Source organism: Meleagris gallopavo, chromosome 6 (genome assembly GCF_000146605.3).
Source record: "Meleagris gallopavo isolate NT-WF06-2002-E0010 breed Aviagen turkey brand Nicholas breeding stock chromosome 6, Turkey_5.1, whole genome shotgun sequence".
NCBI lineage: Eukaryota > Metazoa > Chordata > Aves > Galliformes > Phasianidae > Meleagris > Meleagris gallopavo.
This window is the reverse complement of record NC_015016.2, coordinates 31,116,947-31,138,916: the sequence shown is the minus strand read 5'-3', so window position 1 is coordinate 31,138,916 and position 21,970 is coordinate 31,116,947. Positions and strand designations below refer to the sequence as shown.

At 40.6% G+C, this 21,970-nt stretch overlaps 1 protein-coding gene across 2 annotated transcripts; it reads right to left on the bottom strand.

Annotated features, from left to right (window-relative positions):
- Positions 1 to 9,460: 9,460 nt before the first annotated feature.
- Positions 9,461 to 21,906, bottom strand: CBX3 (chromobox 3). 2 transcript variants are annotated; one of them, XM_010712792.3, is made up of 5 exons: positions 21,225 to 21,906; positions 17,219 to 17,361; positions 15,199 to 15,364; positions 13,733 to 13,827; positions 9,461 to 12,129 (listed from the first exon to the last, which is right to left on the bottom strand). In XM_010712792.3, exons 1-5 carry the CDS (start codon positions 21,246 to 21,248, stop codon positions 12,003 to 12,005), a joined length of 555 nt encoding a protein of 184 aa, XP_010711094.1. In that variant the 5' UTR covers positions 21,249 to 21,906; the 3' UTR covers positions 9,461 to 12,002. The 2 variants fall into 2 exon arrangements, with proteins under 2 accessions (XP_010711094.1, XP_019472025.2); XM_019616480.2 differs by lacking the exon at positions 21,225 to 21,906 and adding an exon at positions 18,991 to 19,035.
- Between the last annotated feature and the right edge of the window lie 64 nt (positions 21,907 to 21,970).

The window sequence follows — 21,970 nt, the reverse complement described above, 5'->3', positions numbered from 1 at the left end:
CCAGTACAAAAAAGACAGGGAGCTGTTGGAGAGGGTCCAGAGGAGGGCCACGAAGATGATCAGGGGACTGGAGCACCTCCCCTATGAAGACAGGCTGAGGGAGCTGGGCTTGTTCAGGCTGGAGAAAAGAAGGCTGCGGGGTGACCTCACTGCAGCATTTCAATACCTAAAGGGAGCCTACAAACAGGAGGGGAGTCAACTCTTTGAAAGGGTTGATAACTGCAGGACAAGGGGAAATGGTTTTAAGTTGAGGGAGGGGAGATTTAGGTTGGATATTAGGGGGAAATTATTTACAGAGAGAGTGGTGAGGTGCTGGAATAGGCTGCCCAGAGAGGTTGTGGATGCCCCATCCCTGGAGGTGTTCAAGGCAAGGTTGGATGAGGCCCTGGGCAGCTTGGTCTAATATTAAATGGGGACGTTGGTGGCCTTACATGTGGCAGGGGGGTTGGAGATTCATGATCCTTGAGGTCCCTTCCAACCCTGGCCATTCTGTGATTCTGTGAATGTGTTTTTACCTCATTCCTGCTTGCTGAAAAGCCCAGAGCCTTATCTTGGCATTTCCATCTCATCAGGCATCTGACCTTTCTCATCAGAGTTGAAAATACGTAGCAAAGTTCTGGAATAAAAAATCTTGTTGAAGAAAAATAATTACTCTTAATTTGTTGTAAAGCAGAATACCCAACGACTTCAGCTAGATAGCCCTAAGAACAAACCCGTACGGAAAGGTGTAGAGATCAATAAGAACACAACGCATCCGTAATAACAAAGTACAGAGGATTCCAGGAGCGATACGTGAACGTGTTTGTTTGCATGGACTAGCTTGCAATTAAACAGATTTCTTAAGGGCTGCTGGTATCATCTACTTTTCAGAAAGCAGAGCTTTTTGTACACTAGCATAATAAAAATGATTACCAATGAGATTTATAAATCTCTCATAGCTATATCTGCACATGTGTGAGATAATTCAGCCGTTAATCCACACGATTTTTTCCACAAGGGTGTGATGTGCAGGTGTATATCTTCCAGGAAAGAAAGGAGGTTGGAAGCCATCAAGACTTGCTGAGGTGGTGGTTTGTAGTGAGCAGCCTAGCATGTATATGGTGATCACAGAACCCTAATACAGCATCCTAGGAAAACTATGGGAAGAAAGGAAGACAAATAGGAAAAACACCAAAGTCTAGAAAGAGAAAACAAATTTCCTTTCCTCCGCTGAGGAAAGGGATAGAAGTGGGAGACAAGCCTTGTAAAACTGTTGTAAACAAGGGAAGGTGATGAATTAGAATAGTTCTGTTGCCACTTTGGAGTTTAAATAGAGAATTTGCGTACCTGTGTATTTTCAGTGAAGTTCTTGTGCTGCTTTTGTCCATTTTTTCACACTGGTGGCATCATGTCGTGACATGGTGTCCAGAAGTGCATTTCTACAAAGATTTTTCCACCAGCTTCTCAGGATGCAGCTGGTGTGAACTGTGGAGGTTTGCTGCTGATGTTATCTGAGGTCTTCCTTTCTGCTCTTTGCCTTATTTTGTGGAGCATCTCCAGGACGAGCCGAAGAAATGTTCTGCCTGAAATGCAGTAAGAAGCTGCTCTCCAGCAAGGGATGGAGCCAGACTGGTAATACAAACCTGCTGAAGTGGACAGTGTGAAGGGTGGGTCTTCTGCTCAAACTCTGGTGTGGGTTCCTTAAGCATTACTCCTAGGAAGCACAAATAAATGATGGCAGCAGTTGTGTTACAGGTTGTGGCTTTAAAAAGTGCTCGGTGCTTTGGTGTTGTGGGAGGTGCAAGAATTAAGAGTGAGAAAAAGAAAGAAAGGAACTCCTCAAAAATGTCCTGTGATTGTATTCTGTGGCGAGAATCATGCTGAATTTGGCAAGGTTGTTTGCAATAAAGCATGAAATGGACACATTTGCTGTGTTCTGCTAATAATTTGTATCCCCTTACTGGCTATGTATAGCAGGAAGGGGTTTAACATATTCAAACGTTCATAGCCAAGAGTATGACATTCCTTCAGACAGGCTGGATAGATGTTCTGAAATATACAGTTGCTGCAGGAATTGCTTTGTTCTTTTGTGTGAGCATAGCTAAGGGAGAAGTTCTGGTGAAGAGAAAGAACAAGCAATTTATCAGTACACCAGAAATGTTAACGCTACAAGTATAGTAGCTTTAAACTTCATTTTCCAAGCGCAGTGCTCTCATGTTCAGTACTATCTGCTAAGTTTGCAGTCTCAGAGGTGCCTGCCTCGGAGAAACATTCTGCTTAAGCAAAATTGGGTCAGACAGAGGGAGGGAGGGAGGGGAGGAGGACAGAGAAGGGTGTTAGTATTTACATAGAACATGAAAAAGGACAATTCATTTTGTTTCTTTTCCCCCCCTTAGATAATTCCGGTTTTCTGTATTATATCTGTTAGGAAGGCAGGCTAAAATGGAAGGCCTCCATGTTTCTAGTGTGAGGAGGAAAAAAACTATCATGTGAGAAGAACAAATAATGGAAACCAAATGAAATGTATGCCGTCTTTTCAAGTCCAGCAAAGCAAAATGCTCCACTAAAAACTGAAAACCATCAGAAAGAGCTACAGTGAAACAAATAACAACATTCTTAAAGGGACTCCTCCTTTACATATTAGATATCAGCAGAGGAATGCAGATTCTGCTTTCCCTTCTCCCTTCTAACTTTGTTTCTTACAAGGTGTTTGCTGTTCCTTTGGTTTATTTCTGGGCTATTTGGGTTCTGCTTCCTTTTGCTTTTCTAGGCCAGATTTAACAGAATAATACCGAGTCACAATGTTTATTTGCACAGATCCTCAGACTGACAAAATCAGCATCTAGGGCAAATGCTTGAATAGTAGAATATACATCTTTCAGATTCTGCTTAGGTTACTTAGGATTATTTCAGATGGTGACAGTGTTTTCTTCCTATTTCCTAGTTTCCTCTCCTGCTTCTGGCTCTTTGTACTGAGATGCAAGTCACAAAGGCTGTGTTGCTGCGTGCCCTATTTTCCCTGCCTACTCTAGGGACTTCTGGTCCCTCGGCCCTCTGTAGTTAAGACAGGTATCAGAATCTCCACAGAGCTTAGACTCAGTAAGATTTCATTTGTCCTCTGAAAACAGCTGTGCTTCCAGTACCTGCAAGGCAGCCATGGTCAAGTGTATGCCTTGAGCGAGAGGCATCTGGATCAGACTGCCTAAGGATGGTAGTTTTGTCTTCTGGTTTGAATAGTCTTGGCCATGAGCTGGCATTTAGTTAGCACAAAGATGTGCCATGGCACATAGTCTGCAGATGTGGGCTACTCTTTGCTCCCCACCATTGTCCTGGTGCATTCGGACAAGCAGGTGGGATAAGCACAAGCTTGCAATACTCCCAGTCCAAATACTCTCAGTTAATATGTCAAATTGGTTTTTCTTTTGATGCAAAGAAACCCATGAAATTTTTCATGTGCAATTTATTCCAAATCTGAAAAACCATGAAAAAATTAACCAGCCATTATCCCTGGAGAGAAACCTGCACTAAGCAGATTGCATTTGTGTGTTGCTAAATGAGCATCTGTTTCATTTGGCAGATTGATTCACAATTTTCATCACTCTTCTGAAGTCTCTTCTGAGCCAGAGGGACAGGTGGGGCTGGCCTAGGGTGGCAACTTCTGCAGTAGGTTTCCTGATAGTTTCCATGCAATTATTTGTTAAGACACCTTTTTGTTGCCTGCAGGCAAAAAGTAGCCGGGAGCAGTAGGAACCACGGAGAGCCTGAAGTAGTCAAAGCCAAGAGGGACAAATTTTTTTGAGAGGCATTTGGGTTGGTACTTTTTATCTGTGATGAATGCAGACAGGAGGGGTGAAGTTCACAGTAGATATTTTAAGAGGAGCAAGGAGAAGAAAATGAATTACATGATCATCATCAGCAGCAATGTAATGAGGAGAAGCAGGTTTGGGAAGATTGGGATTTACTGGGGCTGGCATTATTGGCAAAATGGTAGTGTTAATGGGGAGGGAAGTGCATTTCATAACAGCTGGAGGGTGTGCACTTATTCTAATCAAATGGAGAGAGGAAAACATTTCCCATTGGTACTTTGGCAGCAAAGGACCAGGTCTCTGGTCTGTGTTAATGATCAGGCAGCTGAACAGATTGACATGCATCAGCTAAGTTGCATTTCTCTGGCATTGGTTCATGTCAATTCTGTGTTGTACTGTCTAGTTTAGTGAGAAACAAGAAAGAGGTAAGCTAAATGCTAACAGTATGTTATTGTACAGTATGTTATTGTACAGTATGAGGCTTGCCTGACAAGGTTTTGGTTGTTGGGCTTGTGGGGGTGGCCTCTGTGAGCAGAGCCTAGCACCGTCTCATGTCAGAGCAGAGGCAGCTCCAGCTGCTCCAAAAAGGGCCTACTGCTGGCCAGAGCTGAGCCGTGAGTGATGCTGGTGGGCCTCAGAGAGAAAAGATTTAAGAAAAGGGAAAACTGCTGATCATAGTATCTGGGAGAGAAGGGCGAGGAATGGGAGAAAAGTAGCCATGCAGGCACCGAGATCAGTGCAGAAGGAGGGCAGGAGGTGGTCTAGGTGCAGAGCAGAAGTTCCCTGTAGCCCAGGAGAGGCCCATGCTAGAGCAGGCTGTTCCCCTGCAGCCCATGGGCACCACACAGCAGGTCTCCACGTGCAGCTGTGGAGGAGCCCACAGTGGGGCAGGAGGTGTGGAGAGCTGCATTTCAGTACCCCATTGCAGCAGAATATTCTCTGGTCCACGTGGATGAAATCTACTGAGCTATAGCACCCAGAGGAGATGATCCATCAGAATCCCTCTGGACTCCATTTTAGGTCTGTCTCAGCAGACCTTGTTCAGTCTTTCAGTAGTGAGCCCCATGTATTGGTTTCCTCCTGCTGCTATTTGTTTTGCAAATTTACAGTGAAGGAGTAGCACACTTAGCACTGCTTTGCACTAATCTGTGTACAGTGGTCCCTGTGAAATGATCCAGTATGGGGGATTTGAAACCCAGCAGAGCCCAGAGATGAACTTACTGTCCACAATGGATGCTTTTGGCTGCTTTTAGCATATTTGACTTCTCATGTGTATTAGACTACTCCATGCTATTGTATACTTATTGCAAGGAAGTGTCCCCCAAGGACATGCAGCAACACAGTCCACTGCTGTAGCTGTTTTCTGCGTGAGCAGGTCCTGTGGTGAGCATCAGCACCCTGTCTGCTCTTAGTGGCTTCACAGGGGCTTTATTCAATGTGTTGCATGGCCAAAAGTCTCAGGCCCAGGTTTGCCTGGAGTACATAGTGCTGAATTAGAGATGCTTTCAGATATTTGAGGGACTTTTCAGGTTCTGCTTGTGGCTAACTTTTTTCTGATTCCACATTCCAAAATGATTGGTTTGTTTAATTGCCTTATGCTCACCAGTGTGGATATTAGCATAACTTCTACAGCGGAAAGAGTGGTCAGAGCTTCCAAATTGCTGCAAAGTTCATTGGTATGGCCTTATGATTTGTTGGTGTAGTAACACTGGTAAGGAGGATTGCAGTGCCTCCCATCTTAGATCAGCTTCTGACATGAGATTCTCCCATGTACTTGCCCTGATTTCAACCAAATTATTCCAGGGTGCTCTCTCTCATCTCATTGGCACATTTAAGCAAGGAAACAAAAGTATTTTTGCAAGGATTTTTTTTCCCCAAAAATGTTGTATGACTTCAACCAAAGCATTTTGCTACACCAACACTTTGACTACGGACGTATCGTGCAGTAATGGGGGCACAGCTAGAATTACTGCTTTCCAGGGAGCACATCAGCACTCCCACACCTGTAGCTCTCTCCTGCCTCTTTAGAGCACACTGCCTTTCATGTCAGAAAGAGCTCAGGCCTTGGTACCTCAACCTCTACTCAGACCAGTGGAGCAGACACAAAGCCCAGCTCTCACCCAGCACAGGAAGCCATGCAAATGTTGCATGAGAGCCCGCTGAGTTGTCTGAGCGGTGAGGTATGAGGGGCAGACATGAAGCTGGTTCCCTTTTTTCCTTATTCAAAGCAGACACAGCAGCAGGCAGCCTGCAGCAGCTGTAACTCAGCTGTTTCAGACAGGGAGAAATGCAGAGGATCATAGGGAAGAGCAGGAGTCCTTTGAGTTCAGTTCTCCACTACCATAAAGTATCTTTTAAATGTGCATTTCTGTCTTCAAAATTGACTCCCAAGTCACTGGCTTTATGCACAAACATTGTCCTCTACAAAACTGAGGTTTAGCACTGCATTTAACTTCATTTTTGCCTTTGCAATGCACTGCCTATCAAATCAAATCGTCTCTTTTTCAAAACAACAGCATCTCTTACATAGAGAGCAATTAATATATATTATTTGAAAGAGTGAGGGATGAGAAATTGAGTCTGCAACGCTCTGTGTTGCAGCATTTATCACAACGTAAAGAAACAAGAAATACTCCATACGTTGTCTTCTGCATAATATTCCCAGAATATGGCATCATAATTCTGCCCGAATGGGTAAAGCTCCCTCTGCTCTTCGCATCATTTTCTTTAGCTGCTGTGCAGCACCCTCAGCCTCCATCACCAGGTCAGCTCCATGAGTCAGCCCAGCGGTCACCGGTGCTACTGCAGCGAAAGGAACCGCTTCCAGTGCAACTTCAGCACAAAAACCTTCCTGGAGAGATAAAAATCGTCCTGAAGATGATTTATCGAGGTATAATCTCTTACCCAGCTTGAAATATCTGCATTTTACGGAGGCACCATTTTTAACCGCTGAGAAGCTTTCCCAAATCGATGTTTACCAGCATTTGCTGGCACCCACGGGGCCAGATGTGGGCTGTGCAGGTTCAGCCTGGAGAACCATCGCCTATGGCAGTTTGGTTTGGCTTGCAGATTTAGCCGCAGCATTCGAAATAAAAGCAGCTGAATAGGAGGTGCTTTAATTGCTACACCTAGGAACATTGTTAAACGCTTAAAGCAACTGTATCCTGAACTTACTGCTGGGAGAATAGGACCAGCTGCGAGTCAGCACCTCATTCAAAAAATGTAGGTTTAATAAGTTCTCCCCCTCCCCCCCTCAAAAGGTGTATATCATATGTTTCCTAAGCAGGACATGCAGAATACCGATGGACGTGGCATCTTTGGGTCTGCAACAATTAAAAGTAGTAACAGAATTTCAAAGGAAAGCCCACAAATGCAATCTGCCAAATACTTAAGAGATCTATGGAGCGTTATTCTATTAAAGCAAAAGCCTTAAACATCTCCATGTGGATTAATACTGTAACTACTGACATTGCAGTGGCACTCAGGTAAGCAGAAGTGTTTCAGTTGTTCAGGCTTGATGGTGGAAAAAGCAAATGGTTTCAGTTTTTTTTTAGCCTTCTCAATGCATTTAGTACAAGCAACACTTTGCAGTTCCAGGAAAACCAACATCACAATTACTTCCCTGCCTTTTGATTGTTATTTTAAAAGGCAGAGTAAGCACTTGATGCATTCCTTGTATTTCAGATTGAGCAGTCTCATTCTAAGTAATACATTTTTTCTACATCAAGGTAGAACTTTCTGAGTGCTGACTCAAGGCTCAGCTTTTTTTGACATCGACTTTGCAGCAAAACTCCATACAGACTTTAACTACATGCAGAACAGTGCACCTGAAGAAAATCACCTGGGGCAGGAGGAACCAGAAGCTAACAATGCCTCCCCTAGTCTACAAAGCCTGAGTGATTGGTACATAAACTAAGGACAAGCCCAACAATACAACACCCCGAAGGGCTGTCTGCACTGAATAAAAACCATCGTGCAGACATCGCAGCGAATGTAAACACCTGACCACACACTAAAACCCTCATCTGGTAACAGAATACACCATAATAGGTTCTCAAAAAACATGCCAACAACACCAGCATCCTCAGAAGTAAGAATAGGAGCTCCCATCTGGACAGTGCCATCTGGAGCAATGGGAATCATCTCCAATTTTCTCACCACGTTAACACTAATAAATCCCACAGCACTTTACAAGGAAGAAAAGCACCACTCCTGCTTGTACGGGGGTAGATCAACAGCAGGCTCTCTCTCCGAGAGAAGTGCTCCAGTTTTGCCTGCTTTAACCATCTGCCATTTATTTGAAACGAGAGCCCAGAATGGCTTGATAAGAGTCCTTGAAAGAGGCTTGGGGAGATGAAGTTTTCCATTTGACCTTCAAAAGCTTCTGACATTACCCGAGCTGAGGGCTGGGCCTGCCCTGATGGGGGCGAAGCTCAGTGCTCCCACAGCCTCCTGCGCGGTCCCACTGAGGTGTGGGGAACACCAAACACTTCTACCTCTGCTCCTGCACACCCTGCAAGTGCTGCCACAGCTGAGATGTGGGAAATCAGCAAAAGACTACCAAACTGAAACTGCTCGTGAGCGGCACGTTTGAGAAAGATAAAATCAAAACCAGCCATTCAGCACATTCGCTCTGCAAAGCAAAGCGTGAGAGCAGAGCTCCTTAGCTCGCAGAGGCAGCTTCATAAGCCAACGGCAGAAGTGTGGCTCAGCCCAGCCCCACAAAGCACTGGTGCGTGAACCAGGCTGCCACACTTGCACAGTACGCCCTTAGGTATGGAGCCTATGCAATAGGACTCTCAATTTTATGAGAGGCACCCCACAGATGTGGGGGCATCTGCCTTGGCTCTTAGCCCCAGGTTAGAGGTCTCACAGCAAAGCAGTTGCCTTAAGTTAACCAGTTACATTCCAAAGCTGAATTAATAAGAGATGATGCTTTGAGAAAGAATTCTGAAAAAAGGGCACCAAAAAGTATCAGAGGTCAGGAAAATGCTGAGGAAAATGCCAAGGACGTTGCAGACAGCTCTTAGAACAGGGAAGAGGGACAAACTACACTGTGAGAGCCCGATGTGGGTGAGTAAATGGGATAACTTGCAGTTAGGCAAAATGTACTCCTAGTTACATTATGGCAACTTACCACGTGTCCTAAATGCACGATAGTGCACTAAGCAACCTTCAAATAGTTTTAGAGAACCAGATCATGAATCTGTAATTATCATAAAGCACATAGCATTGGTTTGTGCTGAACTGATATAATCAGCTTACAGTGCTGACTGCTTATTTTGCAGACGCAAAGAATACCTATTTTATTCAATTTGACAGTGAATTTGCAGTTGGTTAATGAAGCAAAAAACAGATACCAGAACTATATTCTTCTTTCCCAACGAAGTAAGAACCAGGTTGCAAAAAGCTGATGCCATCATGAATTATGATTTAAATTTGAGGGTAACCTAGCACTACCTATAATGAACACATGCTAATAAAACTCTTCATGTGGCTAATGAAGCAAACCAAACAGGGAAGAGGAGTAGTAAAGGAGCAAATACAACTAAAAGCAACTGTTTGTTTTTGGACAGCAAGATCAGCACAGAGTGATGATGAAACGACAGCCTGAAATCCGTTTGCTTTGGAGTCAGAAAGGACAATGACCAGAAACCTCTGCATAACTCACTAACTACAGAAGATAATTCATTTATTTAGTCAGTCAAAGTTACTAACATTTGATAACGTCTTTTTGCATATGTACCAAGCACATTCAGCATAACTTTACAGAACTTGTAACTTCCAAGTGTTGCATTTCGTCACTGTCAAAATGTAGTTTGACACAAATCAAGGGGGGAAGGGGGAAAAGAGAAAACAAATACCAGTCAGCATTTCTACCATCATAATGTAAAAAATTAGAAATCTACGTAACTGTAACAAGCTGTATGGTAGTTTAAATGTGAGTACAGTGCATTTTTACAGATTGTCAAAAGGAAGAATCAAATATACGTAAAAGCTGTATCTAGTTGCAAAATAACATTTTAAAGGTTACAAATTGAAACAACCTTTCAACAGAAATCGTTACACACCTACCATTTACGATAACTGACTCTTCAATCTATATTGACTAAAATCAGCCATGTTATATAAACTCAATATCCACTCTTGAAACAAAGAAACTTCAAAGTTTCAGACAGTATAACACAAACTCTGAAATATTTTAAGACTGAATTTAGAAGTATTTCATACTGAAGAAAAAGACAGGAAAATGCATGCTGCTTTAGAATTCTCATTTAGCCTGTGTATTTCTCAGGCAACTGGGTAAAAAAGCAATATTTGGAAATCCTACACAACAAGTGTATTAATATTCCTATTAGAAGCCCCAAAGAATTAAGCCATGAACTCTGCAGACTTGCACATACAACAAATTCCGAGAAATTTCTCAAAGGAGCAGGCAAGAGAAGCAAGCTAAGCTCTGAAACCATCATTAACCTGAGCAAGGGAACCCCACACGACATTTATTTTTTTTTCCCCTACAGCCACAGAGCCTGAATTGCACCCAAATCTGGGAAGAAAAAATATTAAGATAAAGCAGTTACACCTAAAAAGGTATCTTAGCATTACTTCAACCATCCCAGTGTTTACTTGCAATTAAATGTTTTACAGTGGTTCCATTCATGATATAAACAGCTTTTTAATCTACATGAAAACAAGTGGTTTTAATCACAATTTTTAAGCCTCTGTCAAAAAGAAAATCAAGAGTAGACTAAAAGGTTCTTTTTTTTTCCCCCCTCAGGATACCTATGAAGTTTTCCAGGAATAGCTGTTGTTAAGGAATCTTATCATCCCACGTAGGACTGCGACAGCACCATGTGACATGATTATTCTAGTCAAAACTTAACAATAGGAATTCTAAAACAAGGTTGGCCACTGACCTATGAAGAGGCAAAGCTTAAGGCCAAACCACCATGCTAGTCATAACCCAAATAAAAGAATGCATGTAGACAAAAGCAAGTGAAGAGAGGAGTAACAACTGGAAGAAGAACAAAAAAAGGCAAAATTCTTTTTGTCCAACTACTCCATCCTTCACTTTTGCCGACCTGAGGGCATTCTCCCAGCAGCAGATGATATGACCCATTTTAGAATTTAACGAGAAACAAAGCCTCTTGATTTAAAAGTATACAGCTTAGAATCTGGATTAAAATATTACACTTTAAAGACCTAGAACTGAGGAAGTATTTTTCAGGTCACTGCCCGAAGAGTAATTCTACCTGAACCATCCCACCACTTGTTACAGTATAGCCCCATATGAAGATCTGAAATCAAAGCAAAGGCTGACACTGTCAACACACCAGGTATTTTCCAATACATCTGCAGAGGCCACTTGGCCCTGTGACCAGCAGCCATACCCAGGCAGCACGGCTGCTATCTGCGTGGCTTACAAGTACCCAGAGCACATGAATTTCACAGCCCAAAAGAAGTCAGCTCTTTCTGGCTGAAAATAAATAATATTACACTTCACCAAAAAAATTAAAGAGAATCAAAGCCTGACATTTGTCTGACATTGTGATTACAGAGTAGCAGTGGGGTAATACCAATAAATCTATCCCCAAAAGAACAACTTACAGTTAAATACATCATGAACTGAGAGCTTAACATATAAAAGGTTCAGAAATATCATACCGCTTCAAAAGAGTCACAGCCTATCATTATAAAGGAAGAATATAAAACTATTTTATTGACCACTGTTCACCAGTATTTACAATAAAGTAAACAATATACAGTCTGATAACATTCAAATTACTACAAAGTTAATTTTCACCTGGTCTTCTTGGGATCATGTGACCCCAAATACTAAAAAGAATGAGTCTACACGTGTAAAGGGCTAGGTTTGGGTAAAGAAGATACATGCACATCAACTGTATAGAAGACTACAAAACATCTGTGAGCTTGTTTAGACATTCATTAAGATTCAATAATAACCATGGAAGTTTATGAATGTTTTATAAAAGCTTTTACCTAGTATGGAGGAAGTAGTAGTATCAAATGCTCTCCTGTGATAAATGAAATGAGTTGCAGAAAGCTTTTATTTACTCGCTGTTGATGCAAAACACACTACTTCAAAAAAATATCAAATTTGAATTTTGTTAGAATGTATGCTTCTCACATTGCTAATAAATCAAATTTCAGGTTTTAATATTCATATATATATAAAAAAAAAAGTGATGCAAACAATTATTGTGCTTCATCTTCTGGGCATGAATGCCAAGTTAGTCGTTCTTCATAAAAAGCGATTACGATCTGAGGACACTTCACATTAGCTTCTTTGGCCAGCACCAGATCTGCCTCGTCAGAGTCTTTCCTGATGGGAAAGGAAGGGAGATTAAAAAAAAAAGAAAAGCATAATTACTAATTCTCTTAATTAACCTATATTCATATCAGGGTTCTTTAAATTATTTTAACATCAAATGGGTTTCAGGAAGAGTATGTTTTCATATAAATGTAGCAGCTCTCGATATATCATAACATTATGAAAAATGCCAGCTAGAAATCAGTTTTCAATACACTTTTCACTTTAGCTATAAAGAATTTCTTTGCTAACAATAAGATTTCACAGCTGATATGTTCCTTCGCAAGTTTTTCCTATTCCAGGGGAAAACACTGTTTAAGAGAAATTATTCCTACAGTTACCAAATGCAGTATATAATTAAGTAAGTAAAACTACACTAATTTTACTTTAAAGCATAATTGGAACTTCAAAGTGAGACTTGTAAAATGTAGTAGCAGCAGTCTTCGAAGGTAGTATTCACATCCAAATTGTATTAGAAGTTAAGCAAGTAACTGCAATTTCTGAGCCTGTCTTGGAGTAACAAAAAAAATATTTCAATCGAACATGCTTTAGGCTCCTTTTCAAAGAGCATGCTGATTGTACAAGTCAGCTCTATGACCACATATTCATATCTATCTTTGTTGACTGCAATCAATTACGAAGAAACTAATCCACTACAAACAAACTAAAAAGAAAATGCTCCTTTCTTGTTTTCCTTTGTGTTTTATTCTGCCAGTTTCACTACAGAAATTCAAGTAGTCATAATCCACATTTTCAAACTTCTCTCAGTTCCATGTATTAAAGAGAATTTGAAGTCAGAAGGCAGACAACCTTTCCAAAGCACTGATCTTCAAGAGTCTAAGCACACTGCGTGACAAACCAATTCTCTGGAGACTGTTCAGTTTGACACTACTAAAGAAACTAGGCCTTTCTAAAAGATTGTTGGAAACTATAATTCTTATCCCAGCACCACAGAAAATCAAACTCCAAGCAAATGTTAATTCAACCCTTATATTCTCAATGCTAGATAAAAAAAAAGTTACCCTGCTTCTCTACTGCAAAGACAAGATGTCTTCTGCTAACATCATAGCTAATAGAACTGTTTTCCTCCTACCCTCCAAATAACATTAACTCCCCAAAGCACTTTTCCCTGTTACAGGCCCATAATGACAAACTTCTTCATATTGTTTGTTCTTCATCACATCTTCAGCTTCCTCCACTAGTTGCTTCCAACTGTCTATCCACCTGATTGCACACAAAACAGCAGACACTAAGTTTGGTTAAAAGATTGGCTGCCTAGCAGCTAGAATCTGCTTATGTAAAACAAGTAAAAGCAGAGTTCTACCTGAAATTTCCCCAGCAAGAATGCTACTCAGATACATCTTTTCCATACAAATGCCAGCTCTAAATTCCATTTCTATGATATTGAATCAAGAGAATCTAAAGTCATTTTGGTTTTGGAAGAAAGAAGGACTAAGTACTAAGTAATTACACAACTTTTGCTTCTGCAAGAACACAGGGTTAATAAGCAGACTGCCAGCTTCTTTCCGTTTGCTGAAATGAAATTGTCACATTAGCTAAGTGCAACTACCAGCCCTCCCTCAATATGGCTCAGAACCGTGGATGTAAGACTTACCATTTCATGAGGAACATAAGCTCTCCGCTGCTATCCGTAGCCCCAATTATCCTCTCAGGATCAAGACCCCTTGCAAACCCTCTCGGTTTATCAACCTATCGAGTAAGTTAAAAGATTATTATCTATCAACATCTAACTACCCTTTTATTCTGGCATTAGAGCTAGATATACGCATTAATGTGTGTGTGTGAATCAGAACAACAAAATATAGCATTACATTATTATAAAAGCTATCGCTACATACAAAAGTTGTCTGAAGATGATATAAATTTTATGTTTCTCTTGACTGACCTTTAGACCTAGTCATTCAGATGCAGAGTAACAATGAAGGATTTTTTCATTAATGGCTCTAGCCATTCTTTCTGAAAACTCAGTAGATGAATCAAGTGGTCTCAAATCTTTATAGAAAATAAACAAGCATGGCTAATGAAACAAACTGAACAGGCAAAACAAAAAACTACACTCCTGGCAGCAGGCAAAATATGTTCTTTTCAGCAAAACAACAAACCTGGGCACTTAGGTTGGCTTAAGCCAACTGTGAAACTGCACCCTTAGGGCACACCTCAACTCTTCTTGGCTCGCTGAAATCACATCTGTGGTGAACAACATGAACTGCTTGCCTCTAGTTTCACAATACCTTTGTGAGACAGTGACTGCTACCGTATCAGGTGAAGCCATAAAATTAACTTCACACAGAAACAAAAATGTTATTTGTAGTATTTACAAATATTGCTTCTGATGCCTTCCAACGTCACCTAGTAATTGACAGCACACATCCAGCAGCTGTCTTCAGTAAACCGCTGACACTGACAGCTTTGATTTACATTGTTAGTTTGAAAGTTTAGAGAGAAAAATGTGTACTGCTGAACATACTATATTAAGCACATTATTTTGCTCTTATTAGCACTAAACTTATTGTATTGTTGGCTCATTTAAATTGGAGGTGAAACCAAATATCCATGAAATAGTAGATTTTCTTCAGTCACCCTTTCTACACCCTTCCTACCACCATGTCCAGTCCTAATTTAAGCAAGTGCTTGGTCTTCCCATTTTGCTATCTTCCCACTCACCTATTTAAAAATCATAGTTCATACAAAAGCCAGAACAGAACTTTCGCTTGTTCCATTCACAACCATTTTACTCTAACACAAACTGACCACATTGTTCATTAGTAACTCTCAATCAGTCTTACTTTTGATTATTCAGCAAGAATCACAGAACATCATCAGGGCTTCTGGTCATAAAAAGGAACAATCAATCATCTTTTACCCACCATTTGGGCGGTCTCATTAATCACTATAAAAAAATTACACTTTCCAAACCACAGTTCCAGTTCTGCGATTCTTAGTTTTAGGACTATGGTTGTTCTAGTTCTCCAAGTCACAACAGAATTTTTAGGGCAGAAGGTCGGAGAGGTAGAAAGAAACAAAGGAGAAACAAAGTTTAGCACATGAACATATACTTACAGAATCACGTTTTTTCTTTGATTTACTATCATCAGATTCGCTATCTGACAGTGATTTTCTTTTCGCACCATCTGTTTTTTCTTTACCAGCTTTCTGAGAGTTCAGAAAAGCTTCAATTAGCTCTGGACAATCTAAGTTTTCTTCAGGCTCCCACGTGTTGTCAGCACTGAAACATACATACATTTATGTAAAACTAGGAAAAGAAGAGAAGCGTACAACTAGCTACATGGCTCACCCTAAGCAAGTCATTCCTTTCCTCAACATATAAGGTATCTTTCTTAAACTCAGGATGCTTCTCTAGCCATCTGCCCTAGGCTTCGTGCACTACATTTGATGACTGAAAAAAGAAAGCTCTGCTATGCTGAAGAATACTGCTGAATTGTTCTTAAATTTGAGATACAGAATAAGCAGCTCTATTAACTCCTATGATGTTGGTGGAAGCGACAACATGCAACCCTCATCCTACCTGTACATTTAAACTTAATTCCTGGTTCCCCTAAAGGCTGACCATGCAAACAAGCTATTTGGTAAGAGCATAAACTAAGACTTCAGGAGAACAATCCCCACTAGAAATGACATAAATGTATATATATCTAAGCTTCTATGTACCAGAAACGCACTCAAAAGTATCATCTGAGCACTGAACTGTTTCTCACTCCTCCACCTGTAGAGCTTTTGGAGCTGGTCAAGAGGAGGTCCACGAAAATTATCAAAGGGGTGCAGCATCTCCCCTATGAAGACAGATTGAGGGAGCTGGGCTTGTTCAGCCTGGAGAAGAGAAGGCTCGGGGAAGACTCGATAGCAACCTTCCATTACTTAAAGGGAACTTAGAAACAGGAGGGAAATCAACTTTTTACAGGGGTAGAAAGTGATAGGAGAAGGGGGAACAGTTTTAATCTGAGAGGGGAGATTTAGATTAGATGTCAGGGGAGAACTTTTCACTGAGAGACAGGTGATACACTGGCACAGTTGCCCAGCTGTTGATGCTCCATCCCTGGAGGCATTCAAGGCCAGGTTGGATGGGGCCCTGGGCAAACCTGAGCTCATGGACAGCAGCCCACCCATGGCAGGGGACTGGAACCGAGCGGGCCCTGAAGTCCCTTCCAACCCAAACCATGCTAATAGGCTGTAATTATAGAAAAAAAAAAAAAAGGGCTCCATATCCAGAACTGGGTATTGCAATTGTTCTAGAGAGTATGTATTTTGTTAAACAACATTTTACGCCATCCATGAATGTTCCCTCCAACAGTTAAGCACCTCATCAGAAGTCCTCAGGCACTAAAATATTGCCACAGTGCTACTGCACTAACAGGATGTCTACCTATTATTTTCAGTTACCAAAACTTTAAGGTGCTAGAATGCAGAAGGTTGCTTTGGGAGATATGTATATGTAACTACTAATGTTAAGATGCTAGACTTTAACATTCAATGCATCCTCTTTTCTTGGCTGATGGAAGCACTGTTGTGCTTACAAAAGGCCGGGGATAGAGACTGAAAAACACCTTTTCAGTATGTCTAATGAAAGCAATCATGCCACAGAATTCTTTTTGTAAATTTGCCTATTTCAAGAGCAACTCAAAAAAACAAACCCTCCCCCCTCCCCAAAAAAAAAAGCAAATTCACAGCTTCAGAGCTGCCTGTTTAAAGCCCTGCAAACTTTATTTCTCAGAAATAACATTCATTCCTCTGCATAAGAAAGTATACCTATTTTATGACAACTGTCAGCCTAGCATACCTTGATTGATATTGACACAAGCTAGATCAAAGAGCAGTGGCAAAAGAACAATCACTGAGGGCTTTGTATAAGGTATTGGAACGTGACCAAGCACAAACCCTAAGCTACCAGTCTTCTATTTTATTGTCATAGTTGACTGCTCCACCTGAATAGACATTTATGCTGTCCTTCCCTTTCAGCTCTTTAAAGCGTATCCCCACCATCCAATCCCCCATCCACACAGTTATTTCAAATAAATGGTTAATATTTAGCATTGTACCAGAAAAAATAATGGTAATGCCTTACTCTGTAAATCCTTTCCACTTCAAGTAGTATTCCACCTTTCCATTCACAACACGTCTGTCCAGGACTTTCTCCACAACAAATTCTTCAGGCTCTGCCTCTTCAACTTTTTTACCTTTGCCATTTTGTTTCTTTCCCATTTTGTGCTACAAAAGAAATTCAGAATGCCATTATTCATTCTTTTGCTTTACATCGTTACTTCACTGGCCAAATCCAACTTTGCTCAGTAAACAGCAAGGAATCATGTATTTATTCACACTAGACCTAGAAGCTCAGACTTGTTTCACGTTAGTGCATGAGGTCAGGTAACCTGAGCAAGACATGGTAATATTTTGGGTTGTTTTTTTTTTTTTTTTTTCCAGCCACTTAATGAGATACCCAACATAGAACACCAGTTTTTATAAAGGTGAAATATCTTTGTCCGTATACTCAGTGCCTCCACTCCCCTTGTAAATTTAATTCTCAGAGTGCTACATGCTCAAAATTTTATCAATTTTATCAAGCTTCTATATATCAAGCTCCGTGCCCGTGAAAAGGCGGAGGGCAAGAAACAGCATGAGGCAGAAGTAAAGAAAAGTAATAAGGGAAAATGCATGAAACAGAAAAGGGGTGCTACTCAAAAAAAAAAAGTTACTACCTTTACCAATAAAAAAAAAAGAAAAAAAAAAGCTGAAGGGAGCAAAGTTTACAATGTAGTGCTACCATAACAAAATATTCAATAATAATCGATAATTATTGAACAGGATGCATGCCAGGAGCAGCAAACTACTGCAGTCCCTTCCCACTATCAGCCACGCACCAATGCAACTAACATTCAGAGGGATGTCAGAAAGGTGCAAACGTTAAGACAGCTACACTTAAGGTACAGCACTTAACATGTAATTAAAATCTTTCTAATTTAAAAAACTCAAGTGTTTCAAGTTTACATTTGATATACTTTAAATAATATTCTTCAAGTTCTTAAAATAAATATTACATCCACATCATCCTCAAGGCATTCCCAGTTTAATAAGGCACAATTCAATATTGGTAGAAGGACACCTTTCAGAATTTCCTTGTTTGCAATCTGGAAAAGGTCAGGACGTGTCTATAATCATGTTGTATCCCATTTCTGGAGCACCAACAGACCAAAAGCAGTCTGATGGCCATTTTGGATCGCTCCTTACAGGAAAATTGTTAAAATGGCAGCCATAAATTAATGGGAACAGTATTAATCTCTAAGAGCACACAGTCACGCAGCACCTTAAAACAGACAAAGCTACTTCCTCACTAATGCGCTTCCTACATGACAGAAAGAGGCAAGCAGAAGCCATGGAGCACCTGCCTTTACTTTGTGGCACTTTTCTAGTCCTCTCTAGAATGACCATGGGTTAGTTTGAGCATACTGCGAAGCAATTTGAAACTGATTTTTAGACTTTGCAGAATTTTTCCTTGATGTGGTAAAAGGAAGGAAAAAAAGTGTCTGTCAGACGCAAAGAAAACTCTTCTTTTTGCAAAATGAAGAAGCTGACCTGCCTTTCCAAGCCTACTCTTTGTGTTCTTCCTTTTTTTTTTTTTTTTTTGCATTAACTTCTCCTCCCCAAAACACCTTTACTCTCGATAGCAACCCATGAATTGAAGGTGCAAACAGCAAAGGTGAGGAAAAGGTTTGAATTCCTCCTTCAAACAGCAAGTTTCCATATATGACTATATGTTGTGTGACACTCGTTTTGACTTGGGAATAGAAAAGAGATTATTTAAAACAGAGCATGTATTTCCACTTTGATAATAACTACCTGCACATCCCAGCTGTATTTTGAACCCATACTCATGTCTGAGAAGTACCAACCACACTGGCTTTTTTTTGCCTCCACAGGAAAGAAAATAAAAGAATGCAGGACTGAAGGTAAATGAACATAAACGTATGAAAACATCCACCTTGTTTATGAAGGCTGCTTATTGCAATAAATGAAAGTATCAAAAAGAGAAATGAGATGAGGAAAACGGGGGGAAAAAAAGAAGCAAGGAGAAAAAGAACAGACTCACTATACCACGCTAACAACATCCTAATTACTGCTGTTGAGGCAAGTGGGCTACAAGTGGAACATCTCCATCTGTGCTCTCCACTGGACTAAAACCCTGTGGTTCAAAAAAAGGCTGTTTTCTGATAACTGTTCTCAGCTTCTTTCATTCTCATCACCTAAACGTTGTGGACCTCTGCATCAAATAACTTTTCTTTAAAAGAAATGCAAACTCTTTAGGACTTTAGACAGCTACATAATTTTCCACAGGAGAAAATGAAGATTACAGGATCTGATCCTTTATCTCAAAGGTCAGTAAGCAATAACAAAGTCAAGGGTGCGTTGCTTTTTGCTCTAAATATTAGAGGTTTCACTACATCTTCTGAATAACGCTACTTTCCAAACACTTCCTGAGCCTTTTTAATCTACTAAAATAATATTTGACAGCAGAGCCTGAAGAAATAATGAAGAATGGTAACTCCTGAGATTATACAAACCAATGTAAATCTCACCCTGGAGGTGAATGTAGCAGCTGACCCAGAACAAAGGGCAGAAACATCCACCAGATCCCTGAAGCTCCCTTCTTTAGGGTTACCTGTTCTAAACCTTAAAACGGGCATCTAAGCTCTGGATGCTCACTTGTGACTTGCTTTCTGAAGTCACATCCAACAGACAGAGATGGTTTTCAATGGGTAACGACTCTTTCTTTGAGGGGCAATGTTAGAACAGAGACGTGATGTTGCAATGGAGTGTTTCACGATACAAGAGGTAACAAATTCAGAATTACAGCTCCAGAGCTACGCTACCCCCAGTATATCTAAGTTTTGCATTCAAATATGCAATGAAGCAGAATTAGTTACGGTTCCCATGGGAACCATAACTGATTTTCCTGACCTGTGCAGCAAAATTCTGAACATCATATCAAAAATACTGCAGTTGCAGACACTTTCCCCTCCCTGAGGCACTCCCTCCCTGGGCTGGTAACTGCTCCTCTTCCTCAAATTAGGGAGAAGTGGACAATCAATTACTAACAGAAAGTTCAGACATTCATCTTGATGAAATCTTTAGAACAGTTTGCCATCATATAATGTCAAACAAGCACTGCACTTCGAAGCCAGGAGTTAATATGAGTTTTTAATGTACCTCAATCTGGGTCAATTAGCAACCATTTTAGTAATTTAAGAACGGGCCTTTTGAGTGCATAATAAGTCCGTTGTTCTGCTATCCAAATGTCCAATTGTATCTACGCATCCTGCTTCAACCTCAGATGCATCTCATGCTATATTTCTTCAGTTCTTCCACACACACACATATATGTGTATATATATATATATTTATATATAAAGTAAGTAGTTGAATGGCAATTAAAATGATTTTTCCAGCAACCAACTGCCTTTAGAAGTTCATATTTTAACGTCAAGCAAAGCTTTACAGGGACTTGAGAACCATGAATGCATCATTAAAATAGTTCAGGAGGGATTGACATCTGGTAATCTCTGCTCCTATGAAATTCAAAGAAACCGTTAAAAAAAAAATAAATAAATTTCAAAGGGCATCTTAACTATACCACATCATTTCCCAGTAATGTTATTTTTCTTCTGTAAGGACCACCTTTGCTCAATTTGTTCTTTTGTTTTTTTCTGAATAGACTAGGAGAAATTAAATGAATACATGATTTTACTTATTTTTACATAAACAATGAATTACATGGTATCCTGAAAGGAGGCTAAAAAAATCCTTAGTGCTTTCTACAACAGGACAGATGAAATAGTGCACAGTCCTTTTGTTTTTTTTATTCCCCAACAAGTCTCTGTAGAAATGGCAGATCTGTTAAAGCCAAAGAGAATGTCCTTTCTAGTAGCCTTACTTTCCGGACCTGAAATTTTGGTCAGAAAAATGCTGGGGAGGGGAGATGTGGATGTATCTTTTAAATGGAGATGCCAAGTTATAAGTTTGAAGAAAAATATGTTGATTACATCCTTACATACTTTAGGTGTGCATGAACTTACCAATGTAGTTTTATTGGAGGCCATTTTTATTGCAGACTTGCAGAGCTTTTACTAGAAAAATGCATGACAATTAAAAGGAAGTTTACGTTACTCAAAGAAAGGCATCCCAATACAACATGGTCCTTGTTCCAACCCCCATGTATTCACGGCATAGAACATTTACAGAATGGATTAAATCCAGGACAAGAAGCAGCTTACTGCTTTGTCCGGCATAACCCAGTAACACACCTTTACCTAGCCAGGATAAATAGTGACAAAGTGATAGATGGGGTTGAAAAAAGGTTTTCCCAAGGCCTTCTAAGGCACGGAGACGTTTGTAGGGAAAAGGGGGAGGACCATCAGGGATGCTTATTTCCTTAAACCCAACAGAACAGGAGCTCAGATTCCAGCAGTTAACTATGATATAGGTTTAGATGTATTAACTGTGGATCTGGCGGGGAGCAGCTACACATCTGCAGTGTAACAGAGCACCCACCGCTTTCAAAACTGCACATATTTATTTTAATGCATAACGCTGCCCTCCGATTCTCAAGTTTGCACGAATTAAGGCCCTGCACCGACGTGAGCTCGGCTAAGCTGCACACGCTACGTTTATCCTAGGCAAGCGAGTCCAATACCATCCATCCCCTTCACCACCGCACCTCTCACACCGACCACCTCTGTAAGCACGTATCGTCCCCGCCCCGTTCCAACTACAAAACTTCGGCTCGCACACAGGCCCGGGCACGGCTCGCACACGGCCCAGC